At 34.2% G+C, this 25,538-nt stretch overlaps 1 protein-coding gene across 1 annotated transcript in view; it reads left to right on the top strand.

Moving 5' to 3' along the window:
* The window catches only part of LRP1B (LDL receptor related protein 1B), a 751,404-nt gene that overhangs the window by 613,136 nt on the left and 112,730 nt on the right, over positions 1–25,538 (top strand). The window contains exons 49-58 of the mRNA XM_074873779.1: positions 1,852–1,974; positions 3,725–3,844; positions 6,172–6,300; positions 7,271–7,393; positions 12,704–12,844; positions 14,024–14,211; positions 15,658–15,841; positions 17,870–17,955; positions 21,479–21,601; positions 24,863–25,044. Coding sequence (XP_074729880.1) covers positions 1,852–1,974; positions 3,725–3,844; positions 6,172–6,300; positions 7,271–7,393; positions 12,704–12,844; positions 14,024–14,211; positions 15,658–15,841; positions 17,870–17,955; positions 21,479–21,601; positions 24,863–25,044 — 1,399 coding nt within the window. The remainder of the gene's footprint in view (positions 1–1,851; positions 1,975–3,724; positions 3,845–6,171; positions 6,301–7,270; positions 7,394–12,703; positions 12,845–14,023; positions 14,212–15,657; positions 15,842–17,869; positions 17,956–21,478; positions 21,602–24,862; positions 25,045–25,538) is intronic.

The raw sequence follows: 25,538 nt of genomic DNA, 5'->3' as shown, positions 1-25,538 counted from the left end.
TTCAATTTTTTTTAAACTTTGTTTTCATAACTGACTCATTCTGGATTGTAATTTTCCTCCTGTGACCAATACCTTTCTTTCTTCTAAGAATCAGTATTTAGTAAAAATAAACGTTTACTAATTGATGTTTACTAATTTGTAAAAATAAAACTTTTAATTTTATGTTGTTAAATACCATCCAATTTTTGCCTGGTAATTAACATCATCTGATTATTCCCATTTAGTATTCTGATTTTCTGTGTGATAATCCCACTGTGTCACCAGAAGCTTCTATTAGAATTCTCAGATATTTTGGGCCAACTTTTGTTGATGAAAATATTACCAGGATCCAGAAGGAACCTAGAACTTCAGCACTAATGTCAATCAACCTGACATTAAGAACTTTCATCCTTCCTATAAACCAGATGCATATTAAATTATAGTCTCCATTCTAATCTCCATATTCTCCAGGTTATCTATTAATTCTTTAGAATTTCTATACATAATGCTGCATTGAGCTCAAAATAGCTTAGATTTACTGTATTTCCTTTGTCTATAGGGTTTTTTTTCCATACCGAAGATGATTTTGAGGGCAGTGTGGTATAGCTTCAGTAAACTAATGTTGCATAAGTGAACTAATGTTGCATTTTATTCCATCGTCCATTTATTTATATTACTTTATTCTGTCTTTCAAATGTGTGCCAAAAAGTTCCATCATTTTAATGTGTGACTAATTGCCTGGATCATTCCTCCCTTTACTTGCAAGCAATACCATTCCCATTCAACCTGTATGTGATTTCCTTTGCCATTTCATTCAAAACTGACCAACTTTGGCACATTAAGTTTTTGAGTGTTGTTTCTATTATGAATATGATAATTCCCATTAACAGTCTTTGTTCAGTGTCATCATTCTTACAGATAATTAAGGCAAAATATTCATTTAGTGGTGGCTTTACTTAGACAATCTTTAATGTCTACCAGTCATCATAGACATCCCACTTCTTTCTTTATTCTTTTTTTTCTATTCATGCAGCTGTAGAAGCCATAAATAATGATAACTTTAACTTTCTTTTAGAGAGGGAGGGGTGGAAAAAACAAAGCCAGTGTCAATAACCCCAATACATTAAGGGAGTAATAGAAGCCTTGGCAGAGAGCTTTAGTGATCTCCAATGCTTGAAACTAGTTGTATTGCCTCACTTTTCCCAGGCAAAAAACTTTCTTGAGGTTTTGAAAAGAACCTGTGCCACTCATTAGACTAATATTTGTGCTTATGCTATGAAACTAAATATATCATATGTTTTCTTTCCTCACATCTGTTTTCTAAGCATCCATAAAAATAAAATCTTAAATGTCTTTCACGCTCTACAAAGGAAAAAGGCAAGGAAAATTTGGGACACAGTCTAAATCTCCAGCTCCAACATCACTGGTATAGCTCCAGTTAGTCAGTACATACATCAGATTTGTAGCTTATCCCAGGGAATGTGACAAAAATACTGCCACAATTAGGTTATCTTGTAGATGACAGCAGATAGATCAGAAGGGCAGTTTCTTCAGCTGGTGTAAAACAACAAGCAATGTCGATCTACTCGAGCTCAAACTGAACTACTTTCCTCTATAGGTCCATTTAATTTAGTTTGAAGCTGTTATCTGTTTCTTCTCTAAATAAATGAAGTATTCCAGCTCCCTAAACTACTTAGCTATCACTATTTTCTAATTTGTCTGAACACAAATAATATAATTAATATTTTTTTTGCATTTTTAGCCATAAACACTTTGTTGTCCATTAGTATTCAGAAATTTAGCAGAAATGTAATAGCCTCCTAATCATACTAGTAGAGACCATTTTACATTACATTCTTTATTTTATCACAGTTCAAAACAAACCCACATGTGAAGAAAATTATTTTGGTTGTCCTAGTGGAAGATGTATTCTGACCACCTGGCTTTGTGATGGGCAGAAAGACTGTGAGGATGGAGTAGATGAATTGCACTGTGGTGAGCACTTTATCTTATTTATATTTCGTAATCACTAATGCACTTTAAAGACAGAAAAGGTGTGCATTTATATCTCAGAGATTGATCTAGATCTATTTAAGAGGGTCTTGAATATTATATTTTCAGATTCAAGTCTCTAATACTTCTTGTGCCAATATCTTAAACCCTATCTTATGTCAGAATGAAAGCCCTATCAATTTTTTTTCTTCTAAATATATGTTTGTATATAAAGACTTTTTTGTTGCTTTAATATTTAACAGTTTCACTAGTTCGTCATAATTTCTCATTAGGACTTTGTATAATCAGTTTCTATCAGTACCTTCACCCCGACAGGAAGTAACCAAAATATACCTTTATGACATAAAAATAGACATTTCTTTGCATGAGAGGCCATACAGGTATAATAATTTAAAGTAACAACAAAATGATGTGAATAAAATGCAGCATAAACTGTGAACCAGGTTGAGGGTCCATTCTGTCTCGGATCTTTTAAGATTCTTATACTCTACCTGAGGAGCAATGTAGGTTGGTTTTCCTCATAGTGAGAGCTGGTCTTTTAAATTAAATTTGTATGGATTAACTGAACGGATTACTGTTGTAGCAGAGCAGCAGAAAGCGGTATGAAGTTTTACCATCCCCTATTTAAATAAAACCTGAAAGTTGTAAATTCCTTTTTTTTTTTTGCTTTACCACTTAACAGGGTTGAAAGTTATACATTACTTTCTTCATGACCCAGTTTCCATTAACATATTTCCATGTTTGGTTTGCAGTTTACATTGTGTATGTACATCTTATAACTTCAAAACTAGGAACTGCTGTGCACTGTGAACATCGGAATATTTTGTTTTGACACACTCGGTGTTTACGTTTACAGGTTTTATTACATATATGTACTTATATGCAATATTGTAAAACCTCTTAGCTGATTTTTTGGGAGAGGGAAGGGGGTTTAGTCAATTATTTTTTCCCTACTTACTAACGTTACCCATTTTAAGGTACTTGTTACAATACTTTATTTTTAAATTCAGATTTCATTACCTACAATTCTTTTTATAGTTAATATTAAAATCTGCTGTTATCAGTTAAAATAAATTTCATTCTTAAAGAAGTCTGGGAGAAGTGGAGGATTTAAGGTTTTCACAAAGGTCATACTAATAGCATTTATTTCGAACAGTGGTGCAGACTGTTTTTGAAATGCTGAAGCATGCCATCATTTTCAATGTATACAAAAGTGTAAATGGAACAACAGAATGCAAACACACAGCAATTTTTCTTGTGAAAGAAAAGAATATGAAATCTTTTAAAGATGGAGTTAAATACCGCAACACCAAGAGGAAGGCTGTGTTGGAAGCTTTGGACTGTGCTGTCTCTGCCCTACTACCATGATAAGCAGTTCACCATAGTTTTGATATCCATGTGATTTAATATCCATGAACCACACTTATGGTTTTAAAGTGTTTGTCCTCATCCCACTAGCAAAATGTTTACAAATATTTGAATGTCTTTTGAATGTTTTATTATTTATTTATATATATTTTTAAATGCATTGGTGAATGCAAACTCTTAGACAAACTGGTAACATCCTGAATACCAAGATTTAGGATTGCATTCAGGATTTTGAGTGTTTTAATACACAAAAGTTGGGAGGACGGAAGGGAGCAGTGTGGAGATTCCTAAACTATGCTAGAAAACACAGGGAGCACAGCGCTGTTGTGAACCTAACAAATGCAGTGGCTGGTGTCATTCCTAGATTCATCTTGTTCATGGAATCAATTTGCTTGCTCCGCAAACAAATGCATCTCTAAGCAATGGACTTGTGATGGTGAGGATGACTGTGGAGATGGTTTAGATGAGAGTGATGATATTTGTGGTAAGTAGAATAATTTTAAATCTGTATTGTGTATTGTCATACATACTGAAAGAGGCCAAGTGATCCAATAAGGTGATGGGAAGGGAACAAGTGCAGCATCTCCAAAGAGCACGTGCTTTTAGAATAGGATATTAGAGGATATCCTGCCCCAGCCCCCTCCAACCAGCAACTAGATACCTTTTTGTGGGAACTGTATGATTTGTGCGTAGTCTATCAGTGAAGGTATGAATGGCACACCAGCATGGGCAAAAGGAGAACCAAACTTTTCTCCCATTCTCACCCTTAAGGTAAAACCGTGTTATTGCTATTTGCTTTTTACATTTCAGTGGTAGGTGCCTGAAGACTCTAAAGCTGTTTTTTTTCACCAGCTCTTTCTCCTATTCCATTTAAATGTTTGTACATATAGTCATAAGCATTACTGCATAATATCCCTCTCAAATTCCCAAACCCTTCAAATTGCATAAGGAGTTGAAAATGTAATTTTCATTCTGGGGCTCAGTTGACTGGAAGTGTGTTAGTGTATTCTTTTCAAAAGAAAATCACATTGGGTCAAGTCATACTGTCACAATTTAATGATATTTTGTACATTGGTTCCATCCTTATCTATGCTGTATTTTAAGATTTTCATTTTAAAATTTCAACTTTTAACTCTTCGATATTTGTTCAGTTTCAAAAATCCTCTTAAATTCCATTCAACAAAGAGCATTTTTTTCAGTATTTCATGTGTGATACTACAGTAAAAATATTGTTGATAACTTTACTGGAAGTGCTAAGTAGACAGAGAAGATATCTCTTCAGCCTGTGTTCAGAGTTGTGCTTTTTTAAAGCGGTTTCTTAATCAAACACAGATGTAGAAATGCTAACAAACGAAAAGGACGAAGGTGGAAATTATGCTTTTCTAATATGGCAAAATATGAATGAATTACTACATTAACTTCAAGCTGACATCCACCTACAATACATTTTTTTCATGGTATTCGGGTCATGCTGAGAACTGGTGAGTTGGAGGCAATGTCTGTTTCAAAGGGAAGATTTTTCTCTGCCTCTCTCCCCTAGGAAAAGGAGAAGGTGTGAAATGAGAAGACAATCACCTTGTCTGGGACTACTGTAGAACAATGTGAAACCCTAAGAAGCTCCAAGGCCTGAACCTTAGTAGGAAACTAAGCAGAAAATAGAAAGAAAATAGAAAGCAGAAAATAGAAAGATGGAGAGGAAAACAAAGGCCAGCAAATTGCAAAGTGTCACTGCAACATAACTCTTTTTTTTTTTTTTTATAGGTTGTTCAGTATTACTTCTTTTGATATCTTGACTTGCAATACATTGTAGATCTCTTATTAGAAGAAAGCCCACCGATAAAATTGTGGGCCATCTCCTGAAGAGGGAAAAGTCCACATCAGTTATGAAGAGGGGAGAGTTAAGACTGTATTTCTCCTTAGGAACAGAGGGCAGATCTGAATTGCAGGAATAAGAGAGAGTTCAAGATGACTTCAGATTTTTACGGTCTTAAAAAATCAATATGTATTTAACATGAAGTTTAACTTCAGAAGTATCAAAAAATGGCAAATGCGTATAAGAAAACAAAGGTTGTCTCTCCTGCATAAATAGTACAAAAAATCCGTTTTGAATTTTACTATTTTATTCATTTCTAACTAAAATTGGTAGAAAATACACTGTCTCCTTTTTAGTGAAGTATATTTAACTTATCTAAGAGAGTACCTTAAGTGATGCATTGCTCAAAAGTTTGCTAACAGAGTAAGATTAATCCTAGGTTATAATCTTATCTGGAGAAAAGCCTTTTAAGAAAAAACTAAAAAACTAGTCAAATAAACAGTATGTTGAGTCACTTGCATTAGAACTGTCAAATATTTTCTTACTCCCACCACTATTGTACTTGGTACACATTGTTCTCTTCCACATGAGGCTGACTCATGCAAGTTTTGAATACCTTTAGCCTCATGGTGTATAGTGACGTGAGGATTATGTGGTTTACAAGATTAGTTCTTTCTTCGGTCAGTCCAAACATGCAGTCAAACATAAAGACCAAAATTGGTTTAAAAGTTATTCTGCTGGATAGTTTTCATGAAGTATGGTAAATTAAATTTCCTTGCAGAAAACTAAGAGACTGAATAAATGAAAAGAAAGGAAGAAGTAGCAGATAGTTCAAAATGTTACTGTAAAATACAGTCTTAGCCAGTATGATTATCATACTGTGCAGAACAAAATCTTCTTTCAGTTTTGTTTTAAAATAAAAACCCCTTACTCAGTCATTACCCATTAAAAAAAGTAACTTAGAACATGTTCAAGACTCACATGTAACGCTTTTCCAGGTTCAGTGACCTGTGCAGCAGATACATTCAGTTGCTTAGGCTCCCATGCCTGTGTTCCCCAACACTGGCTTTGTGACGGCGAACGAGACTGTCCTAACGGAAGTGATGAACTGTCAACAGCAGGCTGTGGTACGTTTGCATGTTAAAAATGTATTTCTTTTCATGGAACTTTTGCCTTTACAATATCCAGATGCTGTATGTGTCTGTAGTATCATATCCGTATACCATGAAGATTGTTAGTAAAGATTGTTGGACCACATGTGAGCGTACACACCAGAATCCTTCAGTGTTTTAATCAGCCTAACATCTTCAGGTTTTGTTAATACATAATGAGGCACACCAACTGAAGATCAGTATGTGTGTCACATCATAGACATTATACAGCATGTTTACTAATGAAAATTAGCACATTATTGACTGTGCAGTTTTATTGCTTTTACTGAAGAAAATGCTGCTGCATGTCAGGGAGGTTGTGCATCAAATGGGGAGATACAGTTCTGTCTCCAATTTATTCTGGCTAATTGTTCAGTTCTTGACATCTCTTGCCCTATAAACTATTACTTTCAGTCTTCTGAGATACATTTCCATTAAAAGTGCCAGGAGTTCAGTAGTAGTTTCATTAAGGGCTTTGTTTTATTAATGTATATAAAAGTGGTATAGGTTAAAAATAGTGAAATATGTTCTCTCCATGCACATTTTATCACCATTTCTATGCTGTTATATTTTGAGTATTTATGGATTTTAAGGAGCTTTTATTCAGGAGCAGAGTAACATAGGAAGGACATCTGTACATCCCAAATGTTCTTTCCCTCAGAGGCAGACCTTAGGTTAGTAGTAGACAGCATCAACTTCTGAAGCCTTTCTGTCTTGCGTTTCATGAGATCTTAGCTATCCTTACTTCTTTAGCTATCTTTGTGGTGATGAATAGCTTTTTCTGCTATTGAGTTGTGTGGTGCTCTTTGTATGACTCAAAAGTTATGATTATTTCCATTTAATCCACTCAGACTAACTACTTCTCATTTCATCTTTCTGTAAGAAAATGGCTGTATATCTTGTTGTTCTCAATTTCATTTATTTTTATGTACTGTATTTTCCTTAGCTCCTAATAACACTTGTGACGAGAATGCTTTCATGTGCCATAACAAAGTCTGCATTCCCAAACAGTTTGTATGTGACCATGATGATGACTGTGGAGATGGATCAGATGAATCTCTGGAATGTGGCAAGTATAACAAATGTAGAGTAAACAGAAAAATTTCAGACTGTTAACTGTAAGGCCTTCTGCAAGGTCTGTTACTTTAAGTCACTATTGAAAAAGAAAGCTCTTCACTTTTTAGAACTGTTTTAATGTTAACTTTTAAATTATGTATTAATGAACACAACTTGGTATTAACTTGGAGCTGGAGCTACAGTGACAAGTTGTTTGCTATAGTTGTGACTTACATTTGATTGCTAATAACATTTAACAGAATTTTAAAATGTACAGTCTATAATTTCTTGTTCATTATGTATATCTTTTTTATATATCTTTTTTTGAGTGTCTATGCATTTTTCGATCAGATAATGAAGCATCTCTGTCATGATTATCACTGCAGTTAAATAATATCAACTAAAACCATATGTAAATGTTTGATTATCACCATTCATATGAATTTAGGGTTTCTTATGTGACTGTCTGTACAGTATATCTAGATCATATTCAGAAACATTCATCCATATAACTAATATTTATGGAAAATATAGAGTGCATATTCTGTCCAAAAAGACACATTTTTGATTATCATGCCAGGGTTTGTGCAGTTAAAATCTATATCGCTTATTTACTCTATGAAATTTGCTCAAGCGATGAGAACCACAGCAGAAGATGGCTAGCTATGTATTTTAGGCATTTCTATTGTACACACCACCTGAAGAGTGTATGTGCATAAATTATGTGAGTAGACATCCAAAGATTGTAAGAAAAAGCATGTTTGGTAATTGCATTTAGTAAAATTTTTCATGTAAAGTTTGAGTTGAACATGTAATGGAACATTTTAGGAAAATAATATAATGTAGCAAATAATTTATTTGTTTGCGGGTCATATAAAGAACAGATTTCATCAACATCACTTAGAACTGTATATGACATGGAAGAAACCTGCTCCTGTGATGAACTGGACAGGCACCAAATTGTCCTTTCTCTTTGTCTGCTCACCAGAAGTAGGCTGGTACTTAAGAGGCAACAGCCATTCCTGCCCCATTGACATTAGATAGATAGATTAGGAGAGCACCTTTGAAACAAATCTCCCACTCACCCCCACATACTGTGTTTTGGCTTACATGGAGCAGTGTCAAAGCAAGTGAATTGGTAGGGAAAAAAAACAAACAAACAAACAAAAAAAAAACCCAAACAAAAAAACCTCTGAAGCTGAGCCAGTTGATGAACTTCAGCAGGTAGCACGCATGAAGTCCATAAGAGCAGAAGAGAGCTAGTGTGAAGTAAAATCTTGAAATGCATCTGGTGTGGATATTGGGTTCTCATTACCAGCTGTTGCATTCTGCTGTTTCTCCCTTCCTGCGCCACGCCGCTTGCCAGCATCGACGTCTGGATCTTTGAAGCAAAAAGGGAACAAACACGCCTTTCCTAGCAAACGTCATTTGCTTTTCACTTGTGTAAACTACATGGTGTTTTGAAAGCAGCAGTTTGTGACAATAAGCTGTTGTAGGGAAAAACTGCTTAGTTCATGTGGTTTAAACCAAATCAGGATTAAAGCAGGTTATTGATTTATTTAATGACAGATAACTAATTGGAAATCAGTGAACTATACATTCAGTATCAATAACAGCATCACAGTGGGTAAATCACACCTGCAAAATCATAGAATGATAGAATAGTTTGGGTTGGAAGGGACCTTAAAGATCATCTAGTTCCACCCCCCTGCCATGGGCAGGGACACCTTCCACTAGCCCAGGTTGCTCAAAGCCCTGTCCAACCTGGCCTTGAACCCTTCCAGGAAGGGGGCAGCCACAGCTTCTCTGGGAAACCTGTGCCAGTGTCTCACCACTCACAGTAAAGAATTTCCTCTTTAGAGTTAATCTAAATCTACCCTCTTTCAGTTTAAAACCATTACCCCTCATGCTATCCCTACACCCCTTCATAAAGAGTCCCTCCCCATCTTCCCTGTAGCCCCCTTGAAGTACTAGAAGGCTGATATAAGGTCTCCCTGGAGCCTTCTCTTCAGTGTTCATAGATGTTATGCATTTTTAAACACCATTTTATAATTAGTCCCAAAAAGTTCTGAGCACAGACACACACAGAGAGCAGAGATATGTGCATCTTCTGCCCCAGCAGAAGTAACACGGGGTTACTAGCTCTCATGCCCACTAATCCCCAGAGGGCTGTAGCTCTCCGTGAGGTCAGATAGGCAACTCCACTTGGTGCACCCATCCTGCCAGGTTCCAAGCACACGCTGTTCTACTCATGTTGCTGTCTTAACAGATGTGGTGATCTAGGCCTTTTTGCCAAAAGGAGACCATGAGAGTGGACCCACACAGTAATGAAACTGTGAACCATTTCCTCCCTTAGCAATGGTTTATGCATGCCAGAACCCTTTATAGAGAGTGACTCAGTATGGGTTTGTTCCTCTGTTTAGCCCTATATGATCAACTTGAATGGTAGGGGTAGTAGGAGAACATTTCTGATTGGATTTTACTTAGAAGCAGTCTTTGATTCCTAAATAAGTGTTCAGAACTAAACAGTCACAAATTTTGGAAATAAGTGCATTTTATTTTCTACATGCTTGTAATTTCTTGCTGGTGTATTTAAAGTTTTCTATAGCATCATATACATGCATGGTCCCTTAAAATACTGACAAATAGTGATAGGTTGACAGACTTTTGGAAAGAGACAGAAGGAGGAACAGTGCCTTCAGGCACTGACTCAATTTCTGCTGAGTAAACTGAAATCTGCAGCAACGTTTGTTACATGTTACGCTGCTCCAATGCAATTTTCTGTTAGCTGGTAATCAAATACACACCTTAGTGTGTGACTGGTATGGTAAACTCTTTATACTGTAATTTTAGGAAAGGGTTACATTCTTTTATGAGAAAGGAACTACTTGTAGAGAGTAGGAATCAAATTCCAAAATATACTTTTCAAGGTGTTTTCAGGATGTAAAAATAAAGAGCCGAATTCATCAAGATTTTAAACTTGTGATTTCCGATTTGACTGCAAACTAGGTAGCCTGATCATAGCTCTATTAGATTCTAGAGCTAGACCTTTGCATCTTGATATCAAAAAAAAAAAAAAAAAAGATACTCTTCATCAGCCAGTCTACTGAATGGGATGAAATTTGATTTAAAATATATTCCTAGAAACTGGATTAAGGGAATCCATTTAAAAATCTAGATTTTTTTTTTTTCCCATCTGTATCATTGAAAGGTATATTTTCTTGGTTTTTTCTAGAGTATTATTCAGATATAATATAAAAATGGGATTGACGATTGGAGTAAACTTTTTACTTATATCAGAATTTGCATCTAAACAGATTTTAAAAGTTCACAATCATTCTGATTCTTGAAAATGTCCTTGATATCAATTTTTATTCCACTGTATTCTGATGTCTTTGTAACGAAATCTTAATAATCACTTACTGGTAAACAAAAAAATAGCAATAATTTAAGCTGGGTGGAGCATGAGAACAAAATACATTCTCCCTTACATCTCCTATTGCTACTGTCAGAGAGAGAATACTGAGCTACATGAGCCACTGTCTCATACTGTGAGGTACCTCTTATGTTCTTGAAAATAAAATTAAAAAAATATTTAGGAACTCTATTCAAGAATATGAAATTTCATCAAGAAGATTAAATAACTTTGTTTATGTGGGTAATCAAAAGACAAATACAGGAATTGGAAGGATTTTCTGGTTTCAGTTTTGAGTTTCTTTATGTCCTGTCATCCAGAGCAGAGGCAATATTAATCAGAAGCACTTGTTCTGCACATTTGTAATGACCTTTCTGATGATGACATGCTTGTGAAATGCTGTAGACATAAGGTAAAACTGTTGGTCTGTAAAATCATGCACTCAGAGGTGTCTCAGACAACCAAACAGCTTCATTTTTTTTCCATATCAAGCCAGCCAATCTTCTTTCAAGCGACCTATGTAAAAAAAGAGGAAAAAAAACACCTTCAGGAGACCACAAAATTATATGAATTCCAAGTAATGTTTTTAATTGATGCAATAATGTATTGAATTTTGAAAATACTATATTAACACATTTCTAGATGACAGATGAAGATATACAAGAGGTTTAAAGCTCTTGATGTAGATGGATATCTCATCCCAGATGGTCAAATGTTATGTCTCCATCTGCTATCAGAAACAAAACTCTCCTAGATAGTGGAAATACAGTAATTAGAAAAAAGGAACAAGTATTAGAAAGTTATCAGCACTCATTTCGCATGTTCACAGCTTCACTAGTTAAATAAAAGCTTCAGTAGTTACTATAATTTGAGTATACATCTTGGAAGAATAAAATTTTTTGAGCTTAAAAGCTGCATTTTTTTCAAGAGGAAAGAATGTTAATCATAATTGAGCATAATTTGGAATTTTTTCAAAAAATTCAAAATCATTCTTCATAATCAGAATGAGTGTTGCTTACTTTTATAACCATATTCATATTTTTTCTTGAGTTTTAAACTAAATCAAGGCTTGCTTTCATACTTTTTTAAAGGACTACAGATTATTTGAGGAAGAATTTATACGTGTAGAATACAGGAAAAGTTACACATTTCTTTCCCAAACAGGAACATAAGTTTTTTAGTAGTTAGTTTAGTGTAATGAATCTTACAGTACAGTAAGTAAATACCTTACAAATAAAAGGTGATTTTTCCCTCTGGGAATTTTTCAACTTTCATGTTTCAAAATTGAACAACTAAATTTGTGCTTACTTTTCTAAATTTTCACACTGCTTTGTTGTTTTTGAACTTTAGGTTAAGCAGCTGTGTTCTAAGAAGCAAATGCCTGTCTATGGTTTCTTTACTTCATTATATATTATAATTTTGTGTTAGCAATCCACTTTAACTTTGAAAATGTATATGTTTTATATATATTGATTTTGTGGCCATCTTAGAAAATGCATGTTTAGTGTGGTTAAAATGATTAGTGTTCTGCGTGTTTTAAAGGGAAAGCATATAGTAGTAGGCATATTGCAAAAATATTTGCTGGATATAATAATTTCTAAATTGTCTGTTATAAATCTATTTCCTAATAATAGCAAAAAGTTAAATTGCACCTAAAGAAAATGTATGTATGACTGAGAGCTGCATAAATACATTTTACATGTGTGGGAATTGTTTCATGACTATACTGTGCTGCATAAGAGACATGTGATTTCTCTGTTTGTTGGTAGACAGTCATGCATAAGCATATAATTCTTTGTATCTCTTTACAGAACAACAGATACTGTTACTTACATTACCTTGTGTATTCAAAATTTTATGTCAAAAGTATGAAGTGAAGTATGAAGTCATCGATTTCTGTATTTCTAGGGTATCGTCACTGTCGTCCTGGAGAGTTCACTTGTGCTGATGGAAGATGCCTGTTAAATTCCCAGTGGCAATGTGATGGTGATTTTGACTGCCCAGACCATTCTGATGAAGCACCTATAAACATAAAATGCAAAAGTTCAGGTTTGTATTTAATTTTTTGAATCATATGTGTGACCTTTCTTTTTGGAAAGCAATGGTTTAGGATTGTAGGTAGGCAAATGTAAAACCTCATAGCTTAAATCTCCAGTACTTTCATAGTGATATTCCTTATGTCTTGCAAAAGGAATGTGTTGTCAGTCCTTATCATCCATAATTTCAGTTCACAAAGTTCAAGCCACTAGTTCCTATGGCATAAGATGGCTGCTAGTTCCTTAATGCATAAATTCTGTTAGTACTAAAATAAGATTATACTAATGTAATAATTGCCAAAGTTTCTAGCTTGCCCTGGAAATGCCTACTGTATTTAATATACTCATCACACAGAAGTAGATCATACAAAAGGGGATGTAAAGTTGTTCTTCCTGTAAGTAATAGACACTGGTTTATTTTTATTAATAAATTACCAAGCAAATGTGATTGATTTTATGGATATTTTCTACTGACACGAATAAGTTTGCTGAGATCTGACTGGTTTTTGACTGGTAAATGAATCCTGGTCTGCATATGATATACTATTCTGGGGCTATTTGAAAGACCAGTTCTTCTGTCTAGATCTTATAACTTTATTGCATAGTAGCCCAGTCCTTTATACCAATTTGGATGGAAACCACTGATTTCCTCTGAAGTAAGGCAGCATACCTGCCTTATATTTAAGTGTTCTAATTCTGATTTGAAGAACTTGAATGTAGCTGAAATTACATATTCAAGGGAAAAAACATGTAATGACATATTGATAATGAAATGACATATTCAGGGAAAAGACATGTATGTGTGTCCTCAGACAAGAAATGCATTAGAATTCAGTCAGTCATGTTACTAAACACCTCAGCATCCACAGGGAAGAGAAGCCATGCTTTTTAAGTTTTCTAAACTGTAGAACTATATTTTGTGTAGAGATAATGTAGAGGATTCTCAATTATATGAAAACAAATGTGTAGGAGGGAGTAGTAAGTTGAAGTATTCACACATTTTCCAGGAGAGGAATAACCTTCAAAGAAACTGAAAAGTAGAATGTATTACAGTACTATCAATAATAAATGAATATTCAATTTTTACACAATCGTTTCATCTCACATGCACACAGTGCAGCTGATCCATGAGAACGTTCATTCTAAACACTAATAGACCACACCAAGTTGTGTTCTCTTTTTTGTTTTCCAGAGCAGTCATGTAACAGCTCTTTTTTCATGTGCAAAAATGGCAAGTGTATTCCTCAAAGTGATATTTGTGATAACAAAGAAGATTGTAGTGATGGATCTGATGAGAAAAGCTGCCACATTAATGAATGCCTCAGTAAGAAAGTTAGCGGCTGTTCTCAAGATTGTCAGGATCTTCCTGTTGGATACAAGGTGAATAATTACAAAATGTGGTATAATATAATGCAAATTTTTAATTCTTAGCTGTTTCTTAACTACTGCATAATTATAATAAAACTCCAGTGTGTTGTACTTACTTGTAATGAAGTAGCTTACCTACCATAGTAAGAACATTCAAATTTTTATTTCCAGTAAACAAACAATTGCCAACTGTATTAAAAAAAAAAAAAAAAACCAACTGGCACAATACATAATTTAAACCTGTGGAAAAGAACATACGATGCTTTAAATACAACAAATCCTACTGATGTATACAGAGCACTGAAAATCAGTTGTGAAGAAGGAAAACATGTTGGAGTAAATAGCAGGAACAGCAGTTTTCTCCAAATTTTTTTCAAAGTCAGACTTACAGAAATATTTAAACAAAGTATAATCGTCTTAGTTGCAGAATAAAACTGTTAGTTGTCTGCATGTGATGGTGTTTTCTGAATCACCTGAATCTTCTCTTTGATCTTGAGATGTAGAGAGGAATATTTCTTGGGTATTACCTAAACCCTAGCCACTGACTGCACCAACCTGTAAACAGAAGCTGAAAATTTTTTGGTTTTCACTGTTTTAACTCTGAAGTAACCCTAACTGCACCCCCAAAACATTTAATCTTTTGCATAGATTATTGGCCCACTGAGAACTAAGTACAATCTGTCCACCATGGCTTAGCTCTGAAGGTATTCAAACCTCTGAAACTGTGGCCTAGCTGGGGGACCATAGACTAGAGAGCTGGAGACTGGGTTGGGCACAGCAAAAACCTTGAAGTAGCATCGTTGTGGAGAAAGCATATCAGGGGGCTCTGCAGAGAGTAATACAGAGAATACAGGAGGGAACATGACACAAAGTTTTCCATTGATGAAATTATGCCCTTGTTTCCAAAGCCCTCTACCCAGTTGTATTTTGCATCATTCACGTTGCATATGACAAGCTTACCACGGTGATCATCAGACCCCAGTAAAAATCAACTTCAGGAGTTGTCATTCACATTACTGTATTTGTTACAAAGAGTGCTAGATGCTGTCAATGCTTCAAGAAAAATTATTTAAAACTCTATATCTTTACCAAAAAGCACATGTACTTGAAAATAAAGAACTCCAAAGGGTCCATCCATCATTATTTCCATGGAAGAATCCTCTCCATATTTTTTAAAATGTGTGTTTTACTTTTTCTTCAGTTAAAGACAGAAGAATAATAACTCATTCTACAGGGTTATTTGGGAGGGGATGTATTTAGGATCACACCAGCAATAGTTGAAAAGAAATGTAGGTATGTCTGCCTGTAAACAGTATAAACAGCAATGCAATTAAGATGTTACTTGAAAAACTGAGACTCCGTAGAAAAGTTTGCAATGTTAACATATTCAGAAGAAACTACATAAGATCTCAAGCAGAATCAGTAATTCAAATAAATGTACTTATTTTTCTTTTCCAGTGCAAATGCTGGCCTGGATTCCTGCTGAAGGATGATGGCAAAACATGTATAGATATTGATGAATGTTCATCTGGATTTCCCTGTAGCCAGCAATGCATTAATACATATGGAACCTACAAATGCTTGTGTGCAGATGGGTATGAAATACAGCCTGATAACCTAAATGGCTGCAAATCTCTTTCAGGTATCACCTTTTTTTTTTTAATCCACAACTGTATCCAAACTAATTTCTGAAATACATTAGCCGCATGGTCTGTGTTAACCTTTTTATGCAAGATAAACAGAGTTACTTCTTCAATAAAAAATAGGAATATGATTAAATGTCAATGTAATAATAAGTTCTATTTTTAGTATGTATTGTGCTCAAATCATGTGTAGTGAATAGTTACAGTGGATTATGAAAGTTTGAATTAGGAACTTTATTAGAAATAGTATTAGGAAAGTTAAAATACATCGTTTAATTCTGAGTCTCATGATAATAGTATGTTTATGATAAGTGTTTAAAAGACTTCTGCTGTTTTATTTCATCAACTTTAGAATATTAGAATGTACTTCAAACTTCCTGATATGAAAAAGAGGAACAGGAAAACATAATAGAAATTGCAAAATCTATTTTTCCTATAGCATATGAAATCCTTCTTTCTTATACGCAATACACAGTGAAGTTCAAGATATGTAAGAGTGTTGGTTATTTCCTCACCCCTCTGTCTATAACACTGATGTTATTTTTATGTGCTTCAGTGAGTGGGATTCACTAGATCAGTGAAAGGAAGAGCAAAATGTCAACAGGAAAGAAACAAAAAAAAACCCATTACTGCGTTCTGCTGGATTTCCTTCGTAGTGCAGGCAATCTTCAGCTTGAGCAGACTCCTCCTTATTCCAGTCTTGCACAAAGTTGTTTGTGTTTTGGTTTTAAATATCAAAACTCTTCTATTTTCTTTCTAAATGACAAGAAGACTGGAACCTCTGTCTGGCTCATATTGCTGCTTCAGTGCCTCCCTGAGTAATCAGAGGAAACAGAGGAGAGGGCAAAAACATAGTATCTGATTTTTGCCTTACTCCTGTCTCACGCCTTGCAAGCCACTCATACATTTAGAAGCCATAGATCACTCAAATGAGAAGAGGAGCTGGAACACATCAAAGTACAGTTTATTGGAGTTGTAATATATCAGACTTCAAAGGCGATCATGACAAAGCTGTTTGTGCTGTGGCAAGGATGATTGTGCTGCGGGGGGTGCCAACATGTGAATGTTTGGCCTAATGCTGATTTCTTGCATAAATTGTCTGGAACTCTACAGCAGAGCAGAGCATTACAGCCATTCTCCACAAACCACTAACAGTCAGTGCTGAGGATGATGCCTCGGATCATTTAAGGCCTGGAGAATGTCTTAAGAATTGAATATAAAACACAAGCAAGGTGGTACAGTGTATTCAGTACATGAGCAGAGTAGGTTGGACGTTACGTTCCAGAATGTATGAGCAGTAGCTACAAGCCTTTAATACATTTTTAATTATTAGTAGTAATTATTTAATTTTTTTTATTTTAGCTGAGATTTTTGTTAATAGAACCAAAATAAAGACAGCTTTTAATTTTTTTTTTTTTGCTATTATGTATGTCAATGTCAAGGATGTTTCAAAGTTAAGTGTTGGCATGAATGAGTCTCTAAAGGAATATATTTTGATAAACTAGTAAACCAGGTGTAAAAAAAGCCAAATACGGCTTCTGTTCAGAATGAGAGAATCAAGGTTTGTCCAAAGAGCTTGTTTCTTTATGTCTATACTGTACTGTTCAGAGTATTGAAATCTAAAAAAGCAAAGGTCAAAACATACTTGGTTTGCAACTGTAACAAATAATAATCTTAGTGATAATTTGAAAGTGAATGTTGAAATTCAGAAAAGCGGTATGAAATACATTTCAAATTTAATCTCTGACATTAAATTAGGATAAAATACAGTATGGTTCCCATATTACAAAGGCAAAAAATGAAATTACGTTGAAAGATATACTAATTGATTGCTTTGTACATTTTTATGCTGCATCATTGATCTTTCTTGGAACATTTGAATGTTTTAAATATTTCTTTCATCCATAACATTGATCAGAGCATGTAACATTTATTTTTCAAACCATCTGTATTTCAGCATTGTATTCCTGATTTTCCATAAATTAACGTAAAAGTTAGTCTAATATATTCTTTCTCCCGGGGTTTAGATGAGGAACCTTTCTTAATTCTGGCTGATCATCATGAAATAAGAAAAATTAGCACTGATGGATCCAACTACACTTTGTTGAAACAGGTATAATCATAGTACCATGCTCTAAGTTTAACTCAATATTTTTATTCTTTTCTAAAGTGTGCAACTGACAGAAACATCATCCTACAATTGGCAATGTATGCACCACAGAACAACTGCAGTATCTTCAGAGTCTTTGTAATATTTTAAATTTACTATTTTATCTGAATTTGACGTGATTAAAGCTCAGGCAGTTGTTTTGTCAGTCATTCTGATGTACTAAAAAAAATACATTATTTATGATCCTCTTCCATCACAATATGTTTTGCGCAATTTGTATATTTCGGTTTTTTAAAAAAAAAAGCAAAAACCAAAAAACTATTTGGCCATGTATTATTTGGACTACTTACTGTCGTAATCCAAATCTATTTTTTGATTTAGACAGACAATTCCAACATTTACAGTATTACAACTTACATCTTTGGCTAAATCTAAATTTTAAAAATAATTAAATTATTATAATAGGAAAAAAAAAATTATTTCAAAAAATCTACAAAAATAGAAGGTCACCCAGTAAATACAGAGCTGTTATTTTTAGCAGTTTCTGCTCTGCTTCTATGCTTCACCTAAGTGTAGTTACTTACCATAGATTAGAGTTCCAAAACATGTTTTAATAAAAATATCTGTTTCCTTGAGTACTAATTAATCAATTGTAGGAAGACTAGAAAATCGGTTATTGCCAGTCAATACTTTTGTGACTTCTTGTGTCAGTAAGCTGTGCATCTTAATGCCACAAGAGAGGTGCTCAGGTCTTTGCAACAGTAATTACAAAATTAACCATCTTGCATTAAACATTGACTCTATTTAAGCATAGCAAGCATTATGTTAAAGTCTGTTTGTTCTTCTGAAATCCTCCTGACTACCTCTCATTTACATCTCACTGCCTCTCTCCTCTTTTGCTGGTATATCTATTAATAGAAGCCTGTGAAAAGAGGGGAGCAACAGTAAATTTTCTTTATGGTTGGTGCTGACAGATTGTCTCAGAGCTTCATCAGCCTTGAATTTACTGGACTCCTCTTCAGTACATTAGAGACTGTGTAGCTCCAGCCATTGAAGAGAATCTGTGTTTTCCATATCACATTAATTCACTAGTCTAATAAATACCTCTGCTATTGAACCTACTGGCCATTGATCCTACAAATACGTTTTTAAAAGCAACCAGATTGAAAGCAAACGAGGGAGCTATACCAGCAGAACAGGTGGGCTGTCTTCCTCATAAGGACATCTTTTTGTCCTTGCAATGTTATGATGGATCGGCTCTTTCTTAGACATCTACCAGATGAAGGCAAATACCAGAGCTGCTCCGACAAAGGAGCAAAACCACCATTCTCTGCGTATTTGATCTGTGCTTTGCCATTCTAACAGTTGCTCATAGAAACTCAGAGTAAAGGAGCTGAAAGTAGGAGCTCATTCAGTCTTCTCTGAGTTGTTACGTGCCAGCTTTTTCCTCTTTTTTTTTTCCAAATATACATAAACAGTACAACTGTTTGAATTGTGTCTCATGTATGTTCTTTATCTTCCATTTCCTTCACTTATAGTCATCAAAATCCTTAGGGTTTCCATAAACAGAGTAGTTAGAATCTTCCTCCTCATTATTTGTGATTTTTACCTGCTTTTTTTTAATTGAGGCACCAAGGGAACGCAAATCACAGCCTAGGTTACTGTGTGTTGTGGGTCACAGAAGCAAACAAAAACTCAGGTTTAAGATGAAAGACTAATGCAACTGATGCCATTTGAAAGCTTCCCTATTCCTTCTAAAAGCAGATTACACAACAAATGACAAAGAATTATGCTAGGAGAACTTAAGTGACATGTAGATCATGAAGAGGAGATGTTGTCTGGACAGAGAACTCTATTGCAGATGTACAGAAATAATTTTACCTGCAGTTGATGTTCTGATAAATATTGGAACTAAACTGACACAAAATAAAACAGTTGAAACCAAAGGCTTGCAGGCAGTCTGAATACTTCAGAAACTTTTGCGGTGTTGTAGAACATGTAGATATAAGGCTAGTTTTTCACGAATTACTGACTTTGATTTCTAGAATGTTATAAAGTTTTGATAGTTATTTGTATTCACTCACCATTGTCTCCTTTCTTAAGAATTTGGGGTGGGAGTTTAGATGCATTTATGCTAATAGAAAGAAAGACAAGAAAAGTGTTTTGCAGCACAGTTACGACTGACAGAGCTGCAGTTGGTTTTGTTAAAACACTGTGTGCATGGATATGTGATATTTGAAAATGGGAGTCATCTTCCAACACTGTATTGTTTCAGGTTTTCTTTAATGATGGTTTGTGTAGCCTAATCACTTTTTTCCCTCTACATTTTGATCAAAAGATAGATTTACAGTATTACACTGTAGTAGTTGGCAGATAAGCTGTGTATCACTTTCTGTACAATTAAATATTGTTCGTAGTTGTTTATTTTAGAGTTGGCTAGTCCTGCACATCCCTTCTACAGCTATGAATTACATTAATGAGGGAGGTTGCTGATCTACCTGAGAGTAGAATGTCATTGGGCTGATAAGGGAATTGATTAACATATCTAGCAGTTTTAAAAGGAGTGCAAACTGCATCCGTTCTTTTTACCATTGCTGCTCCATCTCTGATTGATAACAGCATCTTTGTATATTAAGAATAATTTTGATTTCACTACATATCAGGATGTTAAGCAGCTTATGGGGCAAGGCTTTCCTATTCTCAAATAAGGAAATAAGAGCCATCATCTGAATGCAATACCTCTCCTTCTTATCTGCTGTTTGGGATGAAAGCCATTATTATATGACTGCTCTTTCCAACCTGTAGGACTACCTCGGATAGGATCACTGCTCTTTCTTGCCATGTATTGGCTTAGTAACTGAAGCCATAGGAGACGTCCAGGTGCCTGCTGGATCTCTTAAGTTTCACATTTAATGTATATACATACTACCTCTGTGTATGTGTGAGTGTGTATTCACATATATATATATGTACACAGTACCTATAATAACATCTAAGAATCTAAAACCTCCTTATTCAGGAATTAAAATTAGTGCTTTTTTGAACATGACAGTTTTTAATCCCCGATTAATTTATATTAAGAATGAAATGTTTTCATTAACTAAAGATAATCAATTTTATGCTATTTCTGAGTTTATTGTTATAAAATGAATGTCATCTATTTTGCCCAAATAATGCCAAAGGTAGTTATTAACAGAGAAATTGAGCAAAAAGTTATTTACTGCTAAAGTTCATTTTAATAATAGGGAAGAGAAACGCGGAAGCTTCATTTAGTTTCATACGTCATCTGCATTTTTGAAGTGAGGTAGTTATTTGTCACCATATTTATTTCTGTTACAATTTTTATCTTATTCTGCTTGTTTTCAAGTAATGTATGGAAAATTGAGAGGTACTTCAGAAATACACAGTCAGTAAAATAAAGCATTTTGAATATTACGTGCAGTGTATTTTGCATTCTTAATGCTGTCCAACAGTTTGTATTCAAACATTTGAATAAATGGACTTTTTTTTTTTTTTCTGTTTTTAGGGGCTGAACAATGTGATTGCAATAGACTTTGACTATAGAGAAGAGTTCATCTATTGGATTGATTCCAGCAGACCAAATGGCAGTCGCATAAACAGAATGTGTTTAAACGGAAGTGACGTCAAGGTAATCAGGGATTGATAATGTTACTATTAGAATTAAGTTTTTTGAGTATTTTGGGAAATGCTTCTTCATGCTTTTAAACCAGATTGTGAGGTTTTGATATATGCATACAAACACAGCATGAACAAGCAAGTCCTTGTAAAATTGAATTGCATTTGTATCTCATTTAAGGTAGAGATAGGGACTAAGAGGACTGAATTTATAAGCTGAACTCCTCATGACTTAATTGGCAGTTGACTAAATTATCAGTTCAGTGTGGTTTACAGGACGCCAAAGAAAAAAGAGGTATAATTATATAATTAGTACATGGACTGACACTTCCCCAGATCATACCAACTTTAGTCTTTTTGAGGGTTAAGGTGAAACTGACTGGGATCAGTGTATCTTGTTCATATCTTCAAATGGAAATAGTTCTTAGAACTTAAAAAAAAGTGGATGAGCATAAGTTATGGCACTCTGATTCCAGTGGGGTAAAACTAAAATCCAGCGTGTACTCAAAAGTTCTAGTGAGACCCTGCAAAGATTTTTCCTTCAAATAGGAGACGGAGAAGTGTGGAGTTCAAAATCCATTAAAGCCTTGAATCATATTTATTGCCTTTAAACGTTTTACAAAGCATTCTATTTAGCTTCTTGTCCATTGTAGATGAACCTCTATTTTGTTATTTTAGGGAATGTTATTAGGACTGGGGATGACCCCAAACTTTTTCTGTCTAATCTTAACTATTTGAAGAAGAACAATGAATTTTTCCCTGTCAAAAAGTTGTAATTGCCAGGTGGGAGAATACAAAAAACTCCTGTTGCTTTCTAATAATGTTATAATAATTTCATTTTTTTAAGAAAAGGTTTCAGGAGTTTGAACAATCATTAGAAGAAAATTGGGTTGGAGGCATGGAGGGTATTTCTTTTTTCCTTCATTAATATTTTGCAATTTACAGAACAAGTGTCACATTGACAGAGTTTTTAGTCAAATGGGATGTTAAATTCAAAGCAAAATTTGTGAAAATAAGTGCATTTAATTTTCATAAGAATATTTGTTTTTTTCACTGTATAATTTAGCCCAGATTTGGGCTCTGAAAGCTAAAAATATGTGAAAAAATTTATCAAAAATTATATATTGTTGCTGTCTGATATTCTGTCAATAATCTTTTATCCATTGCCAAGTGATAACTTTATGTCTCTTTGACTTAGATTTTACCAGATTACCATAGCACCTATTTAATAACTGATGTTAAAAACCTGTTTGTTTTTTTTTGTCATGAAAGAGAGATTTTATGGTTGATAGCCTTTTTCCTTGAAGTATGAATTTCTTATTTCATGTCCTTCATACTTCTTGTTTTACTATTTATTATAAATAATTATACTATTACTGTAAATGATATTATTTGATATATTACCTCGGATTTCCCTTTTGGAAGATAGCATCTTTTCAGCAAGCCAGCTCTAGCTTTCTTGCTCTGGGAAACCTGATGGCATCTCATTTTTCTTCTCTATCTGATCATGGAGGAGATATTTATACAATTGAAGCAATAACTTTTTCACATAAATGTGTTCAGGCATTAACACAGTGTTTTATGTATAGTATTGTAGATTCAAATGAAATCTGTTACTGGAAAATGCTGTAGTAAGCTGGATTGTGTACATTAAATGTCATACTGGTGATCTCAGTGACTGCAATAAGCAAGTGACTCTCCAAAGGAAAAGTCATCAGAAAAGAGAGACTAATTACTTTGGTTGATGCTTCTCGATAGTGTAGCTAAACCACTATATAAGTTTGCAGAGCTATCCAATTCTACATGAAACATCCTACGTTACAGTGCAGCAGTTGCTGCAATTGGCACGTTTATAAAACAGTGAAGCTGGTAGTGCTAAGGTATTAGAAAATAATGTATTTTATTCCTATTTCAATATTGGCACATGCCTGGATTTAATTTTAAAAAGATTTTATAAGGTGATAAATAATGTAATAGCCTGAAAGGGTGCTTTTACATATTTATAACTATCAAATTGGTTTAAAGTATCTCACAGTATGCCTTATTATATTGAAGGCTTTTCTGTATCTTCAAATGGTAAATAAAATTAAAAATAACACATTCAATTATATATAATCAAGTTTATACTCTATTGCACATGCTTTTAGTGGTGAAGATGACAATAAATTAGAATGTATACCACAGTGAAAAACCTATTATTAGTACTTAACAAATCTCAAATATTTTCAAGTATTGTGCTCTCTGATTTTTTTTCTTAAGGTCTAGTTGCACAGACCTAATCAGGATGTAATCAGGAATAGAATAGGTCAGAACAGATGTTATCAGGAATACAATTTTTAAGCCTAGAAGAAGTTGGACTCTAATGATGGAGAATATTCAAATGTCACTCAACACTTAACATGAAGTACTCCCAGCCAAGTAAGATTGAGTCATACAATCATGATGAGATTTGTAATCATGTATATCTAGAGGCATTTGTTCAAGTCTCAGAATTATTCAAGTAATCAAAAACCTTGAGAATAACATCTCCCTGTCAGTAGAGAGTAGGCTTTCCAGAAGGTCACTAAATTGCTTCTGTCTCTTAGTTCATTTCTTAATAATGTAGTCCTTTTGAAATTTAACTAATTCTTAGAAAGTTTCTCTTTATTCTGCCACATGAATGTTGGAAATAAGAGCCAGTATTTACTTTCCAACTAGGTAATCTTTTTCTGTTTGCCTGAGTTGGATGCCCTTATGGTCTTTCTGTCATGATGACATATGGCACTACTGTGGTATTAAAATGAAATATATGCCAATGTAGACTGGTGAGAGAAATGGTGAGCTAATAAGCAGATGTGTTTGAGGGCATGCTATGGGGAGAGAAGACTCATCTCCATCCGGTTCTGTGAAAAATAAACAGAATAGTAAAGAGAAAAAAGTCTTTTTTTTAAATTAAGACAGGAGGAAAATTGTAAACTTAAAATGAAAAATGAAAGATACAAAATTCTTAAAATTTTAATGCATAATGAAGGGGAGTTGGAAATTTGTGTTTACTACATCACAGTATTATTCATTCTCCCTTACTATAACAAAAGTGTCACATAGTCTTAGTTACTTAAGTGTCGTTATTTCAGAAATGTCAGTGTTTGACAGGGAATAATACCTACTTTTCACGTGTTGTATGTTACTGTGTCATATATCCAACCTCTCAATACTCTGCTATTAGTAACTCTTGAATTGTTGTTCCTTTTCCCAGTATTTAGATGAAAAACATATGTAATTTTTGCTTTTCTAGGTAGTCCACAATACAGCTGTTCCCAATGCACTGGCTGTCGATTGGATTGGGAAGAATCTCTATTGGTCTGATACTGAAAAGAGAATCATTGAGGTGTCTAAACTCAATGGCTTATACCCTACCGTCCTTGTGAGCAAACGAGTGAAGTTTCCTAGAGATCTGTCCTTAGATCCTCAAGCTGGGTATGAAGCAGCCATTTTGCAGTAATTCATATTTAATCCTAATGTTATATTTAAATATTTTTATAAAAACAAGATAGGAAATACTAATTAGCTTTTTATTATGTAACTTTCAGCTACGCTGGGTATCAGTACTCTAAAATGCATTACCAGTGCTTACTATATGATCATTACATATTGAATTGGTATAATAGAAAGATGAATGCAGGTACTAAACCATGTTTTGTTATATTTACTACTCTGTAAATGGGTTTTTTTGATAGGAGGAAAGCAGATGTTCCAAAAAATATTCCTCTCTTTTTAAAAAGTCACTATATAACAAAAAGTTCATATTACACGGAAGACAATTCTTGTTTTGTTTCATTTATTCACTGAAGAGAACTGTCTTCTTAGCACTCTTTTCTGTGTTTACTGGTTTCCAAAATAATTTATGCCATTCAACTACCACATATTTGAAGTCTTTTTTCTGATAGTTTTTGTATGTCAATTGAAGAATG

Source organism: Strix uralensis, chromosome 6 (genome assembly GCF_047716275.1).
Source record: "Strix uralensis isolate ZFMK-TIS-50842 chromosome 6, bStrUra1, whole genome shotgun sequence".
NCBI lineage: Eukaryota > Metazoa > Chordata > Aves > Strigiformes > Strigidae > Strix > Strix uralensis.
This window is presented reverse-complemented; position numbering and strand designations above follow the sequence as displayed.